The following is a 24,368-nucleotide window of genomic DNA, read 5'->3' as shown; positions in this document are numbered from 1 at the left end:
AACGACTTATGAATAGCTGCGGGCAAGCCAGGTTTGGAAAGGCAAAGCTTGGCCTGTACTGTATGTCCCGCCATTCCCCTCTTTCAACCAGGTAAACCTGACGTCACCTCACCACATATTCTCAGGTTGTCCTGTGGGTTTTCCCAACAGCTCCAAAGTACGGCTGCCCCAGCTAACAAGGAAGTCCCTCCTTCAGTTACAACTGATTGGTTACAACCCAAAGGGTGCGGGGCACATTGTATTCTCATTGGGCTATTTGATTGTCAATTTAGCGGTTGTTAGTTGGTTTGCGTCAGGTGAAAGTGGTCCAGTGCTCAGCCGAGAAAAAGTTGTTTCGTTTAGAAATGAAACGTTTGTGAACTTGTTAAATTATAAATATTGACTAGTACGTTTTACAACTAGCTCTTCAACATCACCAGGTAAACAGCAGCAATGAAGAGTCTCAAGTACCGACTGAAAAAGCATGAAGTTACGCTCACAGTAAGTTGAATCAGAACTTTTTGAGGATTGCACATTCATTTTTAGTAAAGTACAGTGTAGCCTGATATATCGCTTTCAAATTATATCGCTCAAATGATATCAACCACGTTTTCTTGTTACAAAGTTGCGAGATTCCCAAACAAAAGCCTACCAACCCAAGCTATCAGGGTTTGGCTACATCAAGCCCGTTTGTCATATTCATGTTGTTAATCAGTGTCTTATTGACAAATGCTTAAGGCAAAAGTTGTCAATTGAAGCATGCTCGTTTATCCAACTGTGTTCGTGGGTAGGGGAGTGGGGAGTTGAGAAAGGATGTAGGAACATGCGCCCAGAACCGTGAGCCCCCAATAGTGCCATTGCTCGCCCTATGGAGGGCATCGTGTGGTGTGTAAATCTGTACAACAAAGTTTGCGTTGTTTAGAATCTCTATCAGACCGCACTTCAGAGCCACCGAGCCTCAGCAATATCGATCAATGTCCTCTCTATAACCGCATTTATTGTTTTATTGCTGCATGTTTTGTAATTGGCTTGTAGGCGCCTATTATAGACAGGCAAGTTGAGACAACTGCAAGATGCAGATGGCACCGACTGTACGATAACCTTTCATAGGCTACATTACAATATCTGTCAGGGGACTGTGTCATGCGTTGACATGTTCTAGGCCCACACAATTCCAGACGGATGTTATGTCATATGCCTATGGGTGTTGTGCCTTTCAAAGTGAATTGTGTATTTTAATAAAATACACTCTAATATATATATATATAGTAGCCTAATGTTGTCTCAATACCAATAATATTTAGTTGTTGCTGTACCGGTTAGGCCAGTAGAACCACTATGTATTGCTGGAAGTGACCTGTATGTTATGTTAATGGTGAGGGAACTATCCCTTATTCTACACCTCCTATAGTCTATACAGCCTGTAATGAGGGGGGGGTTGTAGTATTATGATTCTACTCAGTTCAGCAGGAGTTGTGTGGATGTTTGGCAGCGACAGCCCCTTTCTCCCCACCGTAGGCTAATTAACATGAGAAAGGCACGAAGCCAAGAGCTGTTTCTTGTCCAAGTTTGTGGCACAGTCCCGAGAAAAGGAATTCCATTCAATTTAAATCGTAGTGGACGTGTCTCACACATTTTTCGCAGAGGCGAGAAACGCACAGGTCATGGTGATGAGCTGCAGGCCAACGTTTAGCCTAGTAAAAACGAAAATAATTAACGTAACTTGAGAAACGCGTTCATTTCCCCTGTGGGAGATGGAGGTGTACACTTGATTAAAAGGCTGCAGGCAGTTATGTCTAGAAAACAGGATTTCTGGTATTTTTATTTTGAAACCTCCACACCTGTAACAGACACTATTTGATATAAAGAACCTTCAAATTGCGCAGACGGCCACCCATCGTTTCTAGAAAACACGATTGACATTTGACTGATAATTTGTTGCATACCGTTGTTTGTGCAGGGGATGAAGTGACCTAGAATTGAGATGAGGGATGGTAGCACGTTGCAGGATGAACCTGTGCAAATGCCTGGAATTACATCATGTGCCCCAAGAAATTGAGGTCTGCAAAGAGATTATAAGTATTTACTCATTGCCGATCACTGTTATCTGTCCAATTCCAAGGACCTACTTCCAGACCCCTCATGTAGACCTGAGAAGATTGGAAGCTGCCTGATTGATTACTTTAACGTCATAGTGACCCTTAATCAATCATTTGAGACCTACACACGTGCATGGGTGCGAGAGGGGCTAGAGGTCGATTTGGAATTGATTGATATTTATATGATGTCATACAGAAAAGATACCAAAAGAAAACTGGTTGTGAACTCTAGGTCTGCGTGAAAGCATGAGGTGGTACTGCCTGTAACCTTAAATGGACTCTCATGTCCCTGCTGAACTGACAGCATTTAGTCACGTGAGACATCTTCTCCGTGGGTGTGACAGGGAGCTCTTCCCACACCCTCATCATATCGCACTGTTATTATGAGAACTGCAGTAGTTGACTACAGAACACAAAAAGAAGCACACCCTACAGCCCAGCAGAGCCTACACACCTTTATACGGTTGTGCTTGTAACGGCTGCTTACTCCACAAGCAATGAGGACGATGGTGCTGAAGCGGTGAAACGCTTCAGGTGGTCCAACAGCTGTGTGAGAGTGAGTCAGCACGAGGCCTTTTGGAATGGGAACAATAGCTCAATCTGATCCAGACCACAGGCACTTGTGGAAATCTTCCACTAAATTGTGCAATGTATTTTTCTACACATTCCTTTTTTTTTTTTTTCTACCTTCAGAATAAGATCCCGGGGATTCGTTTCAGGTCAAAGGGCAAAGGTAGCCAATAACCATAAGCTCTTTTTTTTACACTCCATTTGACAGAAATGCTCTTGTATTAAGAGAGATTGCGTCTGAGTGCTGGACTATAACTTCTGTTGAGGCTGCCAGACTCTCATTTTCCCCATATCCAACGCAACCTACAGAAAGCTACTTACTGTCAACAATCTGCACTCAACTCTCCTCCTGACATTGGACTGTAAACCTAGGCCCTAGTTCTGTCATTAGAATACTGTACCAGATCTGGGTGTTTGTTTTGATTATGCTGGCCATCCACATTCTATACCTTGGCCCTTTTGAGGTTGAGGTAGTAAGCTGAGGTAGGTCACCGTTTCTCTTCAGGCTCAGAAAACATTTGAAACGAGGAGCAAGTTTTTCAAAAAAACGATAGGCCTATTTGCTTACCTAACATTTTCGGCTCTGGTAAAGTTTGACACTTTATTTATTTATTTTTAGAACGTTTTGACTGTCCATCCCTCCGAGGCCTTTTAGCAGCGTTGTTTCTCTCGAATGAGAACAAGTTGTTCGCTCGTTTCGATTCACTCCTATTGATTTGGGCTTTGTGAATGTTCTGGTGCCTGCTCTTCTGTTCCACTGCGTTTGGGTCTGTCAAATCTCATCAACGCATGCAGACGTGGAGGCCTGGCGAATTACAGTTTGTCCACAACTCTTCACAAATCACTGAGAATAACTGTGACAGGTCTGAGGTTATTAACAGCTGTTGGTGTTCTGTTCTTTCGGTTGAGTGATGTGACAGGCCAGTGTTTACAAATTACTAAATGAAGGGGGGGGCGTTCAATACCACACCTTAGACATGCTGGTGTTTAATCATTAGGACAGGTCTAAAACTACCTTTGGCACTGACCCCACAAGTAAGCTTCAATGTCAAATTGCTGGCGAAATCTTCCCCCTGCTGCGGTAACTTGGCCGGGGTATAGGGGTGCAACAGTGTAACAGAAGGAAGAACAGTATTGGCTCTGGAACAGCATGTGTACACGCTAGGGGCAACAGGCCTGCCTGCTCTGCTCAGAGAAGATGGGGAGGAGTAGACCAAGAACAGAGAGGATAAATAAACACAAGAAAATCGAGATATCAGTGGCAGCTGTACAGATAACTCATCCAAAGGGTTTGACTTCTCTAACACGGCAGAAAGCTAACACAATATGATGCCCTGTCACCTTATTAATTCAGCAACTTACTTAGATAACTAGCAAGTTAAACCTGGGGGTTGCGTTAACACAGAATTATGCGTTAAAAAAATATAAAACGCATAATAAATATTTAGCTGCGTTTCGTAAACGCAGATCTAAAATGCTTCTTATTGTAATTTCTGCTCGGTATCAGACTCATTTTCTCCTTCAGTTGCACTTCTCCACTAGGATGACAACTCACAAACAGGCATTCTATAAACAGACAGCGCTCTGACGGATGTGTAGCCAGCCTACTTTTCTCCCGTAAAATGCTAGATTTAACTTTAAGCTAAACATTAGGAAATGTAGCTGGCATAGGGCAGTCCCCGGCTAAAAATAAATAAAAAATCTTGGTCGACCGAATGTCGTCTGGTCGAAATGTTTAAACATGCATTTTTCCATATATACAGTACCAGTCAAAAGTTTGGACACACCTACTCATTCCAGGGTTTTTCTTAATTTTTTACTATTTTCTACATTGTAGAATAATAATGAAGACCTCAAAACTATGAAATAACACATATGGAATCATGTAGTAAGAAAAAAAGGTTAAACAAATCAAAATATATTTTATATTTGAGATTCTTCAAAGTAGCCACCCTTTGCCTTGATGACAGCTTTGCACACTCTTGGCATTCTCTCAACCAGCTTCACCTGGAATGCTTTTCCAACAGTCTTGAAAGAGTTCCCACATATGCTGAGCACTTGTTGGCTGCTTTTCCTTCACTCTGCTGTCCGACTCATCCCCAACCATCTCAATTGGGTTGAGTTATCCAGGCTCTGTCGCAGCCGGCCGCGACCGGGAGACTCATGGGCGGCGCACAATTGGCCCAGCGTCGTCTAGGGTAGGAGAGGGAATGGCCGGCAGGGATGTAGCTCAGTTGATAGAGCATGGCGTTTGCAACGCCAGGGTTGTGGGTTCGATTCCCACGGGGGGCCAGTATAAAAAAAATATGTAATCACTAACTGTAAGTCGCTCTGGATAAGAGCGTCTGCTAAATGACTAAAATGTAAATGTAAATGTAGGTTGGGGGATTGTGGAGGCCAGGTCATCTGATGCAGCACTCCATCACTCTCCTTCTTGGTAAAATAGCCCTTACACAGTCTGGAGGTGTTCTTTGGGCCATTGTCCTGTTGAAAAACAAATGATAGTCCCACTAAGCCCAAACCAGATGGGAATGCATATTGCTGCAGAATGCTGCGGTAGCCATGCTGGTTAAGTGTGCCTTGAATTCTAAATAAATCACGACAGTGTCACCAGCAAACACCCCCACACCGTCACAACTCCTCCTCCATGCTTCACGGTGGGAACCACACATGCGGAGATCATCCGTTCACCTACTCACGATTCCATATGTGTTATTTCATAGAGTTGATGTCTTCACTATTATTCTACAATGTGGAAAATAGTCAAAATAAATAAAGACCCTTGAATGAATAGGTGTGTCCAAACTTTTGACTGGTACTGTATGTGGCAGGGTCTACAGACAATCACGGATTACAAAGGGAAAACCAGTCATGTCGCGGACACCGACCTCTTGCTCCCGGACAAGGTAAACACCTTCTTCGCCCGCTTTGAGGATAACACAGTGCTACCGATGCGGCCCGCTCCCAAGGACTGTGGGCTCTCGTTCTCTGTGGCCCGATGTGAGTAAGACATTTAAGCGTGTTAACCCTCGCAAGGCTGCCGGCCCAGATGGCATGCCTAGCCCGCTTCCTCAGAGCATGCGCAGACCAGCTGGTTGGAGTGTTTACGGGCATATTCAAGCTCTCCCAATCCCAGTCTGCTGTCCCCACTTGCTTCAAGATGTCCACCATTGTTCCTGTACCCAAGAAAGCAAATGTAACTGAACTAAATGACTATCGCCCCATAGCACTCACTTCTGTCATCATGAAGTGCTTTGAGAGGCTAGTTAAGGATCATATCACCTCTACCTTACCTGACACCCTAGACCCACTTCAATTTGCATACCGCCCCAATAGATCCACAGACGATGCAATCGCCATCACACTGCCCTATCCCATCTGGACAAGAGGAATACCTATGTAAGAATGCTGTTCATTGACTATAGCTCAGCCTTCAACACCATAGTACCCTCAAAGCTCATCATTAAGCTCGCGGCCCTGGGTCTGAACCCCGCCCTGTGCAACTGGGTCCTGGACTTCCTGACGGGCCGCCCCCAGGTGGTGAAGGTAGGAAACAACACCTCCACTTCACTGATCCTCAACACTGGGGCCCCACAAGGGTGCGTGCACAACCCCCTCCTGTACTCCCAGTTCACCCATGACTGCGTGGCCACACGCCTCCAACTCAATCATCAAGTTTGCAGACGATACAACAGTAGTAGGCCTGATTACCAACAATGACGAGACAGCCTACAGGGAGGAGGTGAGGGCCCTGGCGGAGTGGTGCCAGGAAAATAACCTCTCCCTCAACATCAACAAAACAAAGGAGCTGATCGTGGACTTCAGGAAACAGCAGAGGGAGCACGCCCCTGTCCACTTCGACGGGACCGCAGTGGAGCAGGTGAAAAGCTTCAAGTTCCTCGGCGGACACATCACTGACAAACTGAAATGGTCCACCCACACAGACAGTGTGGTGAAGAAGGCACAACAGAGCCTCTTCAACCTCAGGAGGCTGAAGAAATTCGGCTTGGCCCCTAAGACCCTCACAAACTTTTACAGATGCACAATTGAGAGCATCCTGTCGGGCTGTGTCACCACCTGGTACGGCAATTGCACAGCCCGCAACCGCAGGGCACCCTAGAGGGTGGTGCGGTCTGCCCAAGGCATCACTGCGGGCACACTGCCCGCCCTCCAGGACACCTACATCACCCGATGTCACAGGAAGGCCAAAAAGATCATCAAGGACATCAACCACCCGAGCCATGGCCTGTTCACCCTGCTATCATCCAGAAGGTGAGGTCAGTACAGGTGCATCAAAGCTTGGACCAAGAGACTGAAAAACAGCTTCTATCTCAAGGCCATCAGACTGTTAAATTTGCCATCACTAGCCGGCTACCACCCGGTTACTCAACCATGCACCTTAGAGGGGCTGCTGCCCTATTTTCATAGACATGGAATCACTGGTCACTTTAATAATGTTTACATACTGCTTTACATTTTACATTTTTACATTTTAGTCATTTAGCAGACGCTCTTATCCAGAGCGACTTACAGTTAAGTGAGTGCATACATTTTCATACTGACCCCCTGTGGGAATCAAACCCACAACCCTGGCGTTGCAAACGCCATGCTCTACCAACTGAGCTACATCCCTGCCGGCCATGCCCTCCCCTACCCTGGACGACGCTGGGCTAATTGTGCGCCGCCCCATGGGTCTCCCGGTCGCGGCCGGCTACGACAGAGTCTGGATTCGAAACAGGATCTGTAGTGGCACAGCTAGCACTGCGATGCAGTGCCTTAGACCACTGCGCCACTCGGGAGACTTTACTCATCTCATATGAATATACTGTATTCGATTCTACTGTATTTTAGTCAATGCCAGTCCTACATTGCTCGTCCTAATATTTATATTTCTTAATTCCATTATTTTACTTTGTTAGAAACTACTGCACTGTTGGAGCTAGGAACACAAGCATTTTGCTACACACAAAATAACAGCTGCTAAATATGTGTATGTGACCAATAAAATGTTATTTTATTTGATGAGTCGCTGTTACATCCATATCATATCAACATTTCCTTGTTATTCATCAAAAGCCTGTCCTCCGAATGACTCACACAACCAGCACCATGACAACCCTAGTGGGCTACTGACAGACTGTCATTTCAACAGAGAACTGACGTAAAGAGCACAAACTATAGAGATATGGTTCTTTTGAAGTGTGGAAGAGAGTCTAGACATATTTTCAGAGAATAGCCCCATTCCTGCCATCGATTGATGGGTTCCGGTGGAAGCATGGAGCTGGGCTGGCCTCACCCCATGGGAGATGGGATGTTTTTACTGAAAACACTGTGTGTGTGTGTGTAGGTCCCAGAGTGCTGCTGGGTGGTGGTGGTGGAGGGGGGAAGCAGACAATGTGGATTGAAGTTTATTCTAGCATGAGTAAAAGCCCCAGGATTACAGGGGAAAGAGGGAATGTGCTTAGCAGCATGAAAAGCTCTCTGACCTCTGGTCTCCGCTGCAGTGCGGGGTGGTTAGAGCAGTGTGGTCAGTCAGTCAGACAACGCTGTCGCTGGATGCCTGTAGTGCTCAGACAATACATTGATTCATAGTGGTTTATCAATGCCTGGAAATTAAAGTAAAATATGGCCCCTTTTAAAGCTGCAATATGTACCTTTTTGGGCGACGTGATCAAATTCACACAGAAATGTGTGTTATAGATCTGTCATTCTCATTGAAAGCAAGTCTAATAAGAGGTAGATCTGTTCTATGTGTTCTATTTCTATGCTTCCTGTTCTTAAGTTTCGTTTTTGCGTCTTTTACTTTCGGTTTTGTACACCAGCTTCAAACAGCTGAAAAAACAATATTTTTGGTTATTGAAAATATATTTCACAGTGGTTCAGATGGTACAGTGATTCTCAGCACTATACATTGCTTGTTTTGGCACATAAACCGAAATTAGGCGAGATATTAGAATTTTAACAACCAGGATCTGCATAATGCATCTTTTAAATCAATTACTGTACATTCTCCTCTCTTGAAATGTTCCCTTTGTCACTCCATCTAAGATCCACTTATGGCTGGCTAAGTTATTTCTAAGGCGTTCTCAGGCAAATATCGATCAAGCATTACTGTCCAAATAGCTGAAGCTAAAGCAGAAGGAAAGTAATGTATTGTACCATGTGGATTAGTAGCATAGTACTGGACTGGTGCTCGATAAAGCCTTCAATTGTTCCATTGAAAGTAGGGCTGACCCCATTTAGTCGACTGGTAGATTGTTTGGTTGATAGGCTGTTGGTTGACCAAGATTTATTTTAGTTGAGCAGTTGCAAATATATATATATTTTTTCTCATGGCACACAAGACACCTGTCTGATTCGCTCCTGTCTCAGTGGACTAATCCATTGAGGAGGGGATCCCACAGTCCAAGAAGAAGGGGAGTGTGGTTAAGATGCACAAGGCACGTCTCTCTCCAGAATGCGCTCTCTCTCCCTCCATTTCGTGCTCATTCATTGTTTCATAACGTCATTGTGTGATTTGTTTGCCCTTTGATTGTTAGTGTCTATCAATTCCCCATCACGTATATCACCAGTAGTAGCCTACAATGTTTGTTTGGTTACGGTAATTTCTGTCAATATATTATTATTACAGTCGTTTACTGTTCTCATTGTTGGAATGGACACATTGTTTGCAGAGCTCACAACCAATGCTACAATTGTGAGAAACACGTTTTGGTTTTCATTCATTTCATTCCATTCCATTTACGAGTTTTGTCTATTTATTTATTGTCTTTTGTTTGGAGCGCTCCTGTCAATGTTGAGTAAGGACGTGCAGCTGATTACGCAAAGAAGTAGGCCTAGGCTACCTGGCCTGTGCGCAAATGTAGGCCTATACATGTTCCCATTTGGGGATCTGATAGTATTTCTGATTGGCTTAATGCACCACCACTAATGAGCTGTGGAGCTTCTTAAAGTAATGTTTTCTTCACCTCAAACAGCAAGCAAACAAAGTCTGTTTTAACATCCATTGACAATGACAATAGTTCCTCAATGTATTTGGAAAATATTTCCAACTCTCTCCTTTTCCATATTCCAGGGTTTCCCAAACTTGGTCCTCGGAACCCCAAGGGGTGCACATTTTGGTTTTTACCCTAGCACTACTCAGCTGATTCAACTAATCATCAAGCTTTGATTATTTGAATCAGCTGTGTACTGTTAGGGCAAAAAACGAAATGTGCACCCCTTGGGTTCCCGAGGACAGAGTGTGGGAAACACTGCCATAACCACTCAGCGTTAAAGGGAAAAATGTAATGCTCTGATCCAGTGGGAGCGTCATAAAATACCTGATTACTTCTTATACCTTGGCGCAAATAGCCTACAGCTGTGTCTGTCCAGAGCTCACTGGCGTGGGAAACTCTGAGGCCCCAGAATATTGTATACAGTGTTGCAAGTTTGCTAGCAAGGAGCTTCAGGCTGGACCCAAGTTAATAGTTGATTCAGTGTTTCAAATTCGTTGCAGACAGGCCATGTGTAGCCAAGGTGATTTATAGGATATTTATTTGTATTTTCTACCTGCAGGCTGCAATGTTATTTGTTCGTTTTATGTAGGCTATTTTTACATAGTTGGCAATGGCAATAGAAGTTACTTTCAGATTTGTTTCATTTAGATTTAGATTTTAGATTAACCACATGACAATGATTTTGAGATACTAAATTAAAGGAAACTTTTCCACGAAAATGTGAATATGAAAATCATAACTGGCACGCAGATCGGTAGAAATGATAAGATCAATTGGCACTCCAAATGGGAAAAGGTTTGCCGACCGCTGGTGTAGCCGATTACCGGCAACTTCAGGAGCGTAAAGGAAGAATCTGCAAAGGCCAGCAGCAGTGGGAGGAGGAGGGTCGGAAACTGTTTTTCTCTTCTGGTTAGGCTATCTTGATATCTGGCTCCCTCTTGAGTCATTTGTGTGTCTTAATTATTTAATCAAACAGCATGCTTAAAACCTCTTAAATGTAATGGCAAAATGTAGATTTCCGCTTGAAAAGACATACCCAAAAGTAACTGCTATTCATGTGTAATTACGTGATTCTGACTTGCCAAAACTTACTTGGTATATTTGGAAAGAAGACATCTAGAAGATTATAAGGAATGGATGAGAAGATCGATATGAGTTACATAGTTCAGAATACACAAGATCAAGCACACACAGAATAACCGTTTTTTTTATCTTGAAAGTCATTTTTCATTGACAAGCTATAAGTGAATTATTCATTCCCAGAGCTGGAAACACATCAGATGGCTTCCACAACAAAATGGGATTGATAGACCTAACAACTAGAAATGGGCAGATGTTTTAGTAAGTGGTGTCAGGTGTGGTCACGGGACGTTTCCAAGTGTCCCTAAACCTCTCCAAAGTGGCATACAGTGGGGAGAACAAGTATTTGATACACTGCCGATTTTGCAGGTTTTCCTACTTACAAAGCATGTAGAGGTCTGTAATTTTTATCATAGGTACACTTCAACTGTGAGAGACGGAATCTAAAACAAAAATCCAGAAAATCACATTGTATGATTTTTAAATAATTCATTTGCATTTTATTGTATGACATAAGTATTTGATCACCTACCAACCAGTAAGAATTCCGGCTCTCACAGACCTGTTAGTTTTTCTTTAAGAAGTCCTCCTTTTCTCCACTTATTACCTGTATTAACTGCACCTGTTTGAACTCGTTACCTGTATAAAAGACTCCTGTCCACACACTCAATCAAACAGACTCCAACCTCTCCACAATGGCCAAGACCAGAGAGCTGTGTAAGGACTTCAGGGATAAAATTGTAGACCTGCACAAGGCTGGGATGGGCTACAGGACAATAGGCAAGCAGCTTGGTGAGAAGGCAACAACTGTTGGCGCATTTATTAGAAAATGGAAGAAGTTTAAGATGACGGTCAATCACCCTCGGTCTGGGGCTCCATGCAAGATCTCACCTCGTGGGGCATCAATGATCATGAGGAAGGTGAGGGATCAGCCCAGAACTACACGGCAGGACCTGGTCAATGACCTGAAGAGAGCTGGGACCACAGTCCCATCATGGATACCATTAGTAACACACTACGCCGTCATGGATTAAAATCCTGCAGCGCATGCAAGGTCCCCCTGCTCAAGCCAGCGCATGTCCAGGCCCGTCTGAAGTTTGCCAATGACCATCTGGATGATCCAGAGGAGGAATGGGAGAAGGTCATGTGGTCTGATGAGACAAAAATAGAGCTTTTTGGTCTAAACTCCACTCGCCGTGTTTGGAGGAAGAAGAAGGATGAGTACAACCCCAAGAACACCATCCCAACCGTCAAGCATGGAGGTGGAAACATCATTCTTTGGGGATGCTTTCTGCAAAGGGGACAGGACGACTGCACCGTATTGAAGTAAGGATGGATGGGGCCATGTATCGCGAGATCTTGGCCAACAACCTCCTTCCCTCAGTAAGAGCATTGAAGATGGGTCGTGGCTGGGTCTTCCAGCATGACAACGACCCAAAACACACAGCCAGGGCAACTAAGGAGTGGCTCCGTAAGAAGCATCTCAAGGTCCTGGAGTGGCCTAGCCAGTCTCCAGACCTGAACCCAATAGAAAATCTTTGGAGGGAGCTGAAAGTCCGTATTGCCCAGCGACAGCCCCGAAACCTGAAGGATCTGGAGAAGGTCTGTATGGAGGAGTGGGCCAAAATCCCTGCTGCAGTGTGTGCAAACCTGGTCAAGACCTACAGGAAACGTATGATCTCTGTAATTGCAAACAAAGGTTTCTGTACCAAATATTAAGTTCTGCTATTCTGATGTATCAAATACTTATGTCATGCAATAAAATGCAAATTAATTACTTAAATCATACAATGTGATTTTCTGGATTTTTGTTTTAGATTCCGTCTTTCACAGTTGAAGTGTACCTATGATAAAAATTACAGACCTCTACATGCTTTGTAAGTAGGAAAACCTGCAAAATTGGCAGTGTATCAAATACTTGTTCTCCCCACTGTATGTCTATAAATTAGATAATTCCAGTGCTATTACATATTTGCAATCCCTAAATGCTATTTGTTCAGTATAAAAACACAATTTCTACCATATCAACCTCACTCAAACATTGTGGTGGTGTTATGGGGTATCCAGGGTACATTCAAGTGTCCTTTCAACCTCTCCAAAGTGTCTGAATGTGGTAATTGCACTGTTTTCCCACACTGGATGTCCCTAAACGTTATTGTTCACTATAAAATCTAAATCTCTACAACACCAACCTCTCTCAAACATTGTGGTGGTGTCGGGGGACATACAGGGGATATCCAAGTGTTTTTTCAACCTCCCCAAAGTGCCTGAACGTTTGGCCTAGGCATATCCAATGTGGGGGGTCTTGTGATGGTTGTGAGGTGTCTTTGGGCCTCCAATTAAGCCATTTCCAACACCAGCTCTCGGAAGGCCAACTGGGAGAGAGGGGTTTGACCTTCTGCTTTGGCCATCTGCTTGTGGAGAATGAAAGCATTTACTGTAGCAATGTCCACAAAGTGGTAAAAAAAAGTATTATACCCCCCCCCCATGCTGGCATTGTAGTCCTTCACAGAAACAGGAATGGGGACATTCTTCCTTTTTCACCCTCCTTGAGACATGGTTGTTATTGAATGCCTTATGCTGTGCGGTGAGCATGGTTACTTCCCTAGTGTCTTTCCATTTCACAACAAGTAGCTTGTTAGTCCTGATCCAACGTATGGTTCCCCTCTCCGCGGTTTACCTTGGTCTTGGGGAAACCCATTCTGTTAGGACGACAAGCCCCTCTCCGCTGTCTCTGTGGTTTACCTTGGTCTTGGGGAAACCCATTCTGTTAGGACAAATGGTGAATGTAGAACCATCAGACAGGTTGATTGACATAGCAGTGGGGGGTGAAGACCTTGACCTGCGGGGGGGGGGGGCTTGCTGGGGAGGGGTGGCTCCCAAATGTCATCATCCAAATTTTACATTTACATTTTAGTCATTTAGCAGACGCTCTTATCCAGAGCGACTTACAGTTAGTGAATACATTTTTTATTTTTATTTTTTTATACTGGCCCCCCGTGGGAATCAAACCCACAACCCTGGCGTTGCAAACGCCATGCTCTATCAACTGAGCTACATCCCTGCCGGCCATTCCCTCCCCTACCCTGGACGACGCTGGGCCAATTGTGCGCCGCCCATGAGTCTCCCGGTCGCGGCTGGCTGCGACAGAGCCTGGATTCGAACCAGGATCTCTAGTGGCACAGTTAGCACTGCGATGCAGTGCCTTAGACCACTGCGCCACTCAGGAGTCTGAGTGCAAATCCTCTGCATCCTCCACTCTGTGGTGAATAAAATAAAGGGATATATTGGTGTAAGACACACAGAATTAGTTGACTAAATTTACAAAGCGACATTACTGTCAAGTAAAAACACCAATCCTAAACTTTATCTGTACAGTGATTCCCATAGAAGGTGTGAAGCACACACAATGCAAACAGTAAAAGTTTGGAGACAAATACAGAGGTGAGAACCACAAATAAACAACGGCCATGAGAGTTTAGTGGCCTCTCCAAAGTTACAAGGATTAGAACAGCAAACAGTGAACTAATATGAAACATAGACAATAACTACTTTGGAATTATACAACATTGAAATGACTTGTTACATAGGCCTATGTAAACTAAATCTAAAGCACAAAACACTGACAACTTATAAAAATGAAATACACATAGTAAATTAGCTCTATAAAGTCATGAACATAATTTACTTACAGATCTAAAAGTGGATCCAATCCTTCTAGAAAGCAATCTTCGTCGGCCGAGTCGAAATACTCGTTGTCCAAATCGCTCCCCTGATCCGAGTCCGACCTGTATTTTATTCAAAGCTTCTATGTCGGTATACTTATTCATAGCTGTTTTCTTTTTAGCTTGCTGTTCCATATTCTTAGTTTTTACCTTTTTTTCCCCCCCTTGAGAAGACATATTTTGTTCTAAAGTGATGAAATTAAAGCGACGAAATCTGTTTACAATGTAATGTAGCTGCTCGGTGCGTCTCGTCTCTGAGCCAGGTAGCAATAGTTCGCATTACACATAAAAGGTTCTAGGCCTTGCTTTGTCCCACCCAGGTCAACTGCATATCCCTGGAAAGCTTATCTCATTGGCTACAAGACTGTCAAGGTGCCATAGTAACCAATCCCCTGTGTAATGGATGCCTAAGCAGGCAACGTCATATTTTTCATGCGCCAAGATATAGTCACTCGGTGTACATTCGATGTTGCCATTAAGTCATACATCATCAGATAACATTGGCAATAGTGCAAATAGTCCGGGTAGCCATGATTAGCTGTTCAGGAGTCTTATGGCTTGGGGGTAGAAGCTGTTGAGAAGTCTTTTGGACCTAGACTTGGCACTCCGGTACCGCTTGCCGTGCGGTAGCAGAGAGAACAGTCTATGACTAGGGTTGCTGGAGTCTTTGACAATTTTGAGGGCCTTCCTCTGACACCGCCTGGTATAGAGGTCCTGGATGGCAGGAAGCTTGGCCCCAGTGATGTACTGGGCCGCACGCACTACCCTCTGTAGTTGATTAACAGTCGCCCTCCTTCTCCCTGAAAACCCTGCTATGACATGTTTATGGTCAATGAAAAGTGAAGACATCTGAAACAGGTCTAATCTTGTTGCTGTGAACATAGCACTAAGTTATTCTATGAATTCCAACTAGTTGGCAACGGTCTAGCTTAGACTAGGACACTGTATGTGTGGGAATCCGTATGTATGAACCATTTATAGTAGCCTGAAGAAAGCCCTCAATGAACCGTTTGTGCCTGTAATGAGGCATGTTATGCTAAATGAATTTGTCAGCAATTGGATCACCTTCCAACAATCAGGAGACAAAATGTTTTGACGTAAACCAAAGCACCATATGTGATTTAAACCCGCCCATAGTCTCTCAGAAGATGCTGATTGGACTGGATACTAATTAGCTGGTCCAAGTGCCTCTCAATTGGAGTAGGTCCGGACTGAATCAGTGAAGTGAAACATAGTGATGTTCAGTGAATTCCAGGCTACATCTAGCCTACAGAGAACATCAACATAAAATATAGAACATTATGTTTCTAATCTTTTTATTAGTAATAATGAATTCATTTTTAATCTGTGGGCTCTAGCATTTGAATAATACATCTTACAAATGTACAGTGGGGAAAAAAAATATTTAGTCAGCCACCAATTGTGTAGGTTCTCCCACTTAAAAAGATGAGAGAGGCCTGTAATTTTCATCATAGGTACACGTCAACTATGACAGACAAATTGAGAAAAAAAATCCAGAAAATCACATTGTAGGATTTTTTATGAATTTATTTGCAAATGATGGTGGAAAATAAGTATTTGGTCACCTACAAACAAACAAACAAGATTTCTGGCTCTCACAGACCTGTAACTTCTTCTTTAAGAGGCTCCTCTGTCCTCCACTCGTTACCTGTATTAATGGCACCTGTTTGAACTTGTCATCAGTATAAAAGACACCTGTCCACAACCTCAAACAGTCACACTCCAAACTCCACAATGGCCAAGACCAAAGAGCTGTCAAAGGACACCAGAAACAAAATTGTAGACCTGCACCAGGCTGGGAAGACTGAATCTGCAATAGGTAAGCAGCTTGGTTTGAAGAAATCAACTGTGGGAGCAATTATTAGGAAATGGATGACATACAAGACCACTGATAATCTCCCTCGATCTGGGGCTCCATGCAAGATCTCACCCCGTGGGGTCAAAATGATCACAAGAACAGTGAGCAAAAATCCCAGAACCACACGGGGGGACCTAGTGAATGACCTGCAGAGAGCTGGGACCAAAGTAACAAAGCCTACCATCAGTAACACACTACGTCGCCAGGGACTCAAGTCCTACAGTGCCAGACGTGTCCCCCTGCTTATGCCAGTACATGTCCAGGCCCGTCTGAAGTTTGCTAGAGTGCATTTGGATGATCCAGAAGAGGATTGGGAGAATGTCATATGGTCAGATGAAACCAAAATAGAACTTTTTGGTAAAAACTCAACTCGCGTGTTTGGAGGACAAAGAATGCTGAGTTGCATCCAAAGAACACCATACCTACTGTGAAGCATGGGGGTGGAAACATCATGCTTTGGGGCTGTTTTTCTGCAAAGGGACCAGGACGACTGATCCGTGTGAAGGAAAGAATGAATGGGGCCATGTATCGTGAGATTTTGTGTGAAAACCTCCTTCCATCAGCAAGGGCATTGAAGATGAAACGTGGCTGGGTCTTTCAGCATGACAATGATCCCAAACACACTGCCCGGGCAACGAAGGAGTGGCTTCGTAAGAAGCATTTCAAGGTCCTGGAGTGGCCTAGTCAGTCTCCAGATCTCAACCCCATAGAAAATCTTTGGAGGGAGTTGAAAGTCCGTGTTGCCCAGCGACAGCCCCAAAACATCACTGCTCTAGAGGAGATCTGCATGGAGGAATGGGCCAAAATACCAGCAACAGTGTGTGAAAACCTTGTGAAGACTTACAGAAAATGTTTGACCTGTGTCATTGCCATCAAAGGGTATATAACAAAGTATTGAGAAACTTTTGTTATTGACCAAATACTTATTTTCCACCATAATTTGCAAATAAATTCATTAAATATCCTACAATGTGATTTTCTGGAGAAAAAAAATCTCATTTTGTCTGTCATAGTTGACGTGTACCTATGATGAAAATTACAGGCCTCTCTCATCTTGTTAAGTGGGAGAACATGCACACTTGGTGGCTGACTAAATACTTTTTCCCCCCACTGTATGCAGGGCACTTAGTTATGAAATTAGCCATGGCATATTAAAGAGATGAACAAGAGAGCAATCAGACTAATTCCAAGCCTTGAACTACAGCCTGCATCTTATTTAATGATAGTAATGGTTGCTCTGAAAAACAGAACTATTTGAACTCGTGATAAAGCATTCTAACAAATCAGAAAGTGAGGATGGTGGGTTTGTGGTGGTGGTGGTGGAGGGGTAGGGGTAGGATGGTGGGTTTGGGGTGGAGGGGTAGGGGTAGGATGGTGGGTTTGGGGTGGTGGTAGGGGTAGGATGGTGGGTGTGGGGTGGGTAGGGGTAGGATGGTGGGGTGGATAGGGGTAGGATGGTGGGTTTGGGATGGTGCGATGGGTAGGATGGTGGGGTGGGTAGGATGGTGGGTTTGGGATGGTGGGATGGGTGGGATGGTGGGATGGGTAGGATGGTGGGTTTGGGGTGGTGGTAGGGGAGCAGGAATCGGTAGTGCTTTGTTTGGAAGGAACAACAGGGAGAGTCATGAGCACGGCAATACATGTGAAAAGAGAGAGACTCTGTAACATCTGGACTTAATGCAGGGTACCTACCACTTAATGAACCAAAACAGTTTGTCCTCATTCAAAGAAAAACTCTTACCCTAAAGGTATGATCAAATAGATTGCAGGTTGAGGAAATTTGATTTTACAAGCATTTGGTCAACTTCAATATTTAGGTCATGAGCCGCTAAAGGAAATTTGCTGCTCTCCTGGACATGTTTATATGTGCAGTGGAAAGTTTTGGCTGAAGTGTGCCAGCATGGACTCATTATAACAGCAGACATAATACTGTGGAATTACTCCGAATAGGTTTATCTGGCTTCAGGACCGTCCGGCCGTCTCCCCAATGACCTGTCCACATTTTTTGATTGGCACACATGGTGTAACCTCACAAGCACAGCAGTGTCTGGCTCACTCCACTTCCCCTCTCATTCTCCTCCTCCCCTCTGCCCAGATTCTCTGTCTCCATTCCCTCTGGAATCAAAGAAAAGAGACCTGGAGTGCTGCGGAAGACTTCCTTATGGCTGGGTGCTCAGGGCCTGAAAGCACTGTCACCAAGGGGTTATTATGTGTGTGCGTGTGAAAAAAAAAATAGACTTGAATACAACCCCACTTATGGCTGTGTGTGTGTGAGCGAACGCAAGAGAGGCTGAATACACTCCCACTCAGGGGCTCGTCCAAAGAGCGAGGAGAGCCTCTGTTCACATCAGAGGCCACCTTGGCACGGCGCCCTGTTGCGCCCTCCATTTTGGAATTGCCCTGGCTTCTCCCCCTTTTGTCTTTCCTCATGAAACGACAAGGAAACTACTGTATTAATCCGGGAACTCTGTCTTTCACTGTGCCAGCGTGGAACCAGTCCTTCTCAAGATTGCCTCGCAACAGATGTCATGTTTTAGAAATGCTTTTAGGAGTGAATCAATACTTTGTTTGCCCAAAAAGAGTGAGAGAGGCTTTGTCCTCCCCCAGAGAAGGGCTGAGAGGCTTTGTCCTCCCCCAGAGAAGGGCTGAGAGGCTTTGTCCTCCCCCAGAGAAGGGCTGAGAGGCTTTGTCCTCCCCCAGAGAAGGGCTGAGAGGCTTTGTCCTCCACCAGAGAAGGGCTGAGAGGCTTTGTCCTCCCCCAGAGAAGGGCTGAGAGGCTTCGTCCTCCACCAGAGAAGGGCTGAGAGGCTTTGTCCTCCCCCAGAGAAGGGCTGAGAGGCTTCGTCCTCCACCAGAGAAGGGATAAGAGGCTTTGTCCTCCACCAGAGAAGGGCTGAGAGGCTTTGTCCTCCACCAGAGAAGGGCTGAGAGGCTTTGTCCTCCACCAGAGAAGGGCTGAGAGGCTTTGTCCTCCCCCAGAGAAGGGCTGAGAGGCTTCGTCCTCCACCAGAGAAGGGCTGAGAGGCTTCGTCCTCCACCAGAGAAGGGCTGAGAGGCTTCGTCCTCCCCCAGAGAAGGGCTGAGAGGCTTTGTCCTCCACCAGAGAAGGGATAAGAGGCTTTGTCCTCCACCAGAGAAGGGCTGAGAGGCTTCGTCCTCCACCAGAGAAGGGCTGAGAGGCTTCGTCCTCCACCAGAGAAGGGCTGAGAGGCTTTGTCCTCCCCCAGAGAAGGGCTGAGAGGCTTTGTCCTCCACCAGAGAAGGGCTGAGAGGCTTTGTCCTCCACCAGAGAAGGGCTGAGAGGCTTCGTCCTCCACCAGAGAAGGGCTGAGAGGCTTCGTCCTCCACCAGAGAAGAGCTGAGAGGCTTCGTCCTCCCCCAGAGAAGGGCTGAGAGGCTTCGTCCTCCACCAGAGAAGGGCTGAGAGGCTTCGTCCTCCACCAGAGAAGGACTGAGAGGCTTTGGTTTCCCTTACTATCATGTGGTCTACCTGCTTCCTACTGGTTTCCCTTACTATCATGTGGTCTACCTGCTTCCTACTGGTTTCCCTTACTATCATGTGGTCTACCTGCTTCCTACTGGTTTCCCTTACTATCATGTAGTCTACCTGCTTCCTACTGGTTTCCCTTACTATCATGTAGTCTACCTGCTTCCTACTGGTTTTCCTTACTATCATGTGGTCTACCTGCTTCCTACTGGTTTCCCTTACTATCATGTGGTCTACCTGCTTCCTACTGGTTTCCCTTACTATCATGTGGTCTACCTGCTTCCTACTGGTTTCCCTTACTATCATGTAGTCTACCTGCTTCCTACTGGTTTCCCTTACTATCATATGGTCATTTCCTAAGAAACAATCTAAGTTAGTGGTCACCAACCGGTCGATCGCGATCGATCTCCAAGGCATTCCTAGTCAATCACCAAACATTTCTGTAAAAAAAACAACGATAAAACCTTGCGTTCCAATAGTTTTTATTTGTTTCGACCTGTTGGTGGTAGGTGCACTTGATTCAGCAGCCCTAGCGGAATGCAAAGTGTTCCCATTTCAACCATTTCATGTGTCAGAAGGTAGAACTCCGCCTACCCAGCAGGCCCAGAGAGCAAATCAAGTGCACTAATAGGCCTACCGCTGGCCAATCAGATAGCTCCGATCACAGTTTCCTCGCACCATAGACTGTAAAAAGAAGGCTCCATGATTAGAGACTCAACTAATACAGGAAAGAGCTGCTGTTTTTATGAGAAAGTTCATGTTTAAATTGTTATTCAGCACTATCAATACCTTCAACACTTTTTTTATAAGCCATAAAATGTGTGTTTTCCCCTGAATGAGTACAGCAAAGTGTTCCGATAAGCTTGCGTTGTTATTATTAGCGGCTCGTGTCTTTTTTAATATCGAGGAATATTTCACTTTCTCTGTTCATAGGAGTAACAACATGAATTGGTGCATGAGGCAGAAATAATGCGGTGTGACTTGAGTTTTGCCATCAGCTGGAAGACTGAGTCCCCTTTTCTAAGCAGAGGGAGAAAATGGGACTCAGACTGGCCATCAGATGCAGGCCGTCAGTCTAGTAAAAAAAAAAGTGAATTATTATGCTCACTCAGCTGTGCCTCACAAGTAATACAACAAATGATTTATTACCAGTGTGATCATATACCAATTTTATTTTTTTACATCATTTCAAAATGGTGTGAGAAGAACAACATTGTCAGGGCAATTCAATATACAGTGATAATGTATTGGGCCTATAGCCTACAGCACAAACCTTATTGCCACATCACTTTTTAATTAGTTAATGTTGCATAGGCGTACATTTTACATTTTAGTCATTTAGCAGACACTCTTATCTAGAGTGCATACATCATATTTTTTCATACTGGCCCCCCGTGGGAATCGAACCCACAACCCTGGCGTTGCAAACGCCATGCTCTACCAACATACGTTTTTTAAGTAATTAAAATACAAATCTGAGCGGTAGATCTCGGGTTGCATTTTGACTTAAGTGATCTTGACTCAGAAAAGGTTGGTGACCACTGATCTAAGGGAAACTAACACACAACCTATAACCACATCTCAAGTGTTTTAAGACCAATATGGATGTGAAGAGAGAGTCAAAAAAGCCATTTGAAGAGGCTCTTGTAAACCAACTCAGAGTTTTGCAAATAAGTGTTCTGATACCTTAGTTTGATATCCACGTTTTGTATAATTTCTGAATAGCCCTCAATCTATTCTACATCTGACGTGTTCATTACATTTGATGAGAACAGGCTTATTGGCCTTCCGTTCAAACCAAACAGTCAGTAGGCTTTGTAAAAAAATGATTCTCTCTGTGGTCAAATGGGGTCAAGTTTCAGATAAACAGTCCCATCATAATTCTCCAATGTTTTCCAAATGTTATCGGCTCTGTGATCTGACTCAGAAGAGATCTCTTTGTTCTCTTCACTATTAAAAACACCAATAACGGTACATAATAAAATATGATTCAGCCTTTGAACCGCAAAGTTCACAAAGCTCAGTGCTTTTGTTGAACTTTTCAAAAACAAGTTTCTTTCCCTTCCATAGCCCCATTTTATTGTAGTTGGCATTCCTTTGCTGAGACTTTTCTCTATTAGCTTCTAAGCCCTTCTCTGGTGGAGGACGAAGCCTCTCAGCCCTTCTCTGGTGGAGGACGAAGCCTCTCAGCCCTTCTCTGGTGGAGGACGAAGCCTCTCAGCCCTTCTCTGGTGGAGGACGAAGCCTCTCAGCCCTTCTCTGGTGGAGGACGAAGCCTCTCAGCCCTTCTCTGGTGGAGGACGAAGCCTCTTATCCCTTCTCTGGTGGAGGACGAAGCCTCTTATCCCTTCTCTGGTGGAGGACGAAGCCTCTTATCCCTTCTCTGGTGGAGGACAAAGCCTCTTATCCCTTCTCTGGTGGAGGACAAAGCCTCTCAGCCCTTCTCTGGGGGAGGACAAAGCCTCTCAGCCCTTCTCTGGTGGAGGACAAAGCCTCTTATCCCTTCTCTGGTGGAGGACGAAGCCTCTTATCCCTTCTCTGGGGGAGGACAAAGCCTCTCAGCCCTTCTCTGGTGGAGGACGAAGCCTCTTATCCCTTCTCTGGTGGAGGACGAAGCCTCTTATCCCTTCTCTGGTGGAGGACGAAGCCTCTCAGCCCTTCTCTGGGGGAGGACGAAGCCTCTCAGCCCTTCTCTGGGGGAGGACAAAGCCTCTTATCCCTTCTCTGGGGGAGGACAAAGCCTCTTATCCCTTCTCTGGTGGAGGACGAAGCCTCTTATCCCTTCTCTGGGGGAGGACAAAGCCTCTTATCCCTTCTCTGGTGGAGGACGAAGCCTCTTATCCCTTCTCTGGGGGAGGACAAAGCCTCTCTCACTCTTTTTGGGCAAACAAAGTATTGATTCACTCCTGAAAGCATTTCTAAAACATGACACATCTGTTGCGAGGCAATCTGCAGTCTTGAGTAGGACTGGTTCCACGCTGGAAAGAGTTCCTGGATTAATACAGTAGTTTCCTTGTCGTTTCATGAGGAAAGACAAAAGGGGGAGAAGCCAGGGCAATTCCAAAACGGAGGGCGCCACAGGGCGCCGTGCCAAGGTGGCCTCTGAAAAATACATGTGAAACATACTAAATTTGCCAAATAATATATTTCCATACAAATGTATGCATTACAAATACATTTACAAATGTATGTCACACATTTAAAATACATTTCAAAATGCATAAACAATTATTTTCCAATTGTTTATATTTCACATAAAATGCATCCATAAAATATATTTGATATATAAAAAAAACAATGGTTTGGGACAGTCCAGTCCTGTTCCAGTCCAGTCCAACCGTGCTCTGCCTGTTGGTCCATTAGGTGTACGGTAAAAGTCTAAGTTAGGCCCAGTTGTAGGTCACATGTTTTGCATTCTGATGACTAAGGAATGGTATGATTTTATCTAGTAATGGACACCATGAGAATTTGATCATGGAATGATTCCATGCTTTACAGAGGTTGCCACTTGTGTCATAAATCATAGTTATATTTTATTACTGTAGCCCAACTGTTGCTAGGCTACGTGCATTTGGGCTCATGAACGCAGCGTTTTTAATATTGTTACTTTTGATTGGTGTATTGCCTGTTTTAAAAAGGGACAGGCGAATGGGAAGGAGAAGACCCAAAGCTCCCGGAAACTAAATTAAACAAATTGCCGGGGGATTTTATTTTGTGGTGGTAAGAAACCCTTTGGAGAGTTGCCTTACGCATGTGAAAGATTTCACAATATAGTTTAATTCGGAAAAGCGATGTTCGGAGCGTGTTTCATGGCGTCTGTGAAGCTATGTGTTAAGACTCGGCTCAATACAGAGGAAATGAAATGCTTCCTCGTTGATTATATATCAAGGCTTCCGCCCGGCCCCCAACGCAACCTTATTATGGAACTTACAGGCAGGCTCAGGCAGTTGTATGGAGGTTTTATCATGATGAAATATTCTGTCAGCTAAACGTTGCCCCTCTTTAGATACATACGGTCTAGAATTTAAATAAGCAGAGAAGAAGAGAACATGTTTTATTTATATGAACTGTGATGTCGAAAGCAAACATGGCCAGTTAAAAATCGGTAGACGTTTGTTTTATCTGTTACGCTTAACTTGAGTCCCCAGTAGGATACAGGGCTTTGTCCCCTACACTACCAGGCAAAGGGTTGGACCCACCAGGGGGGTTCTTTATTATTACTATTTTCTACATTGTAGAATAATCGTGAAGACCTCAAAACTATGAAATAACACATATGGAATCATGTAATAACCAAAAAAGTGTTAAACAAATCAACACACACCGGCTGAGCCACAGGAACACAAACCCTATTCTGCTGATGAGACACAAACAATTTGGAGAGGACCCAGACAGATGCTGTGGAGACGACCCAGACAGACGCTATGGAGAGGACCCAGACAGACGCTGTGGAGAGGACCCAGACAGACGCTATGGAGAGGACCCAGACAGACGCTGTGGAGAGGACCCAGACAGACGCTGTGGAGAGGACCCAGACAGACGCTGTGGAGA

General features: G+C 44.6%; 1 protein-coding gene across 1 annotated transcript in view; it reads left to right on the top strand.

The window, feature by feature from the left end:
* Positions 1-287: 287 nt before the first annotated feature.
* uacab (uveal autoantigen with coiled-coil domains and ankyrin repeats b) overlaps positions 288-24,368 on the top strand; it is a 66,716-nt gene continuing 42,635 nt past the window's right edge. Inside the window, exon 1 of the mRNA XM_041882888.2 lies at positions 288-480. Within this exon, the coding sequence (XP_041738822.1) occupies positions 433-480 (48 nt within the window). The 5' untranslated portion in view covers positions 288-432. The remainder of the gene's footprint in view (positions 481-24,368) is intronic.

The sequence above is a fragment of the Coregonus clupeaformis genome, chromosome 15, assembly GCF_020615455.1.
Source record: "Coregonus clupeaformis isolate EN_2021a chromosome 15, ASM2061545v1, whole genome shotgun sequence".
NCBI classification, from domain to species: Eukaryota; Metazoa; Chordata; class Actinopteri; order Salmoniformes; family Salmonidae; genus Coregonus; species Coregonus clupeaformis.
Note: the sequence above shows the minus strand (reverse complement) of the source record. Positions and strands in the feature narration are given on the sequence as shown.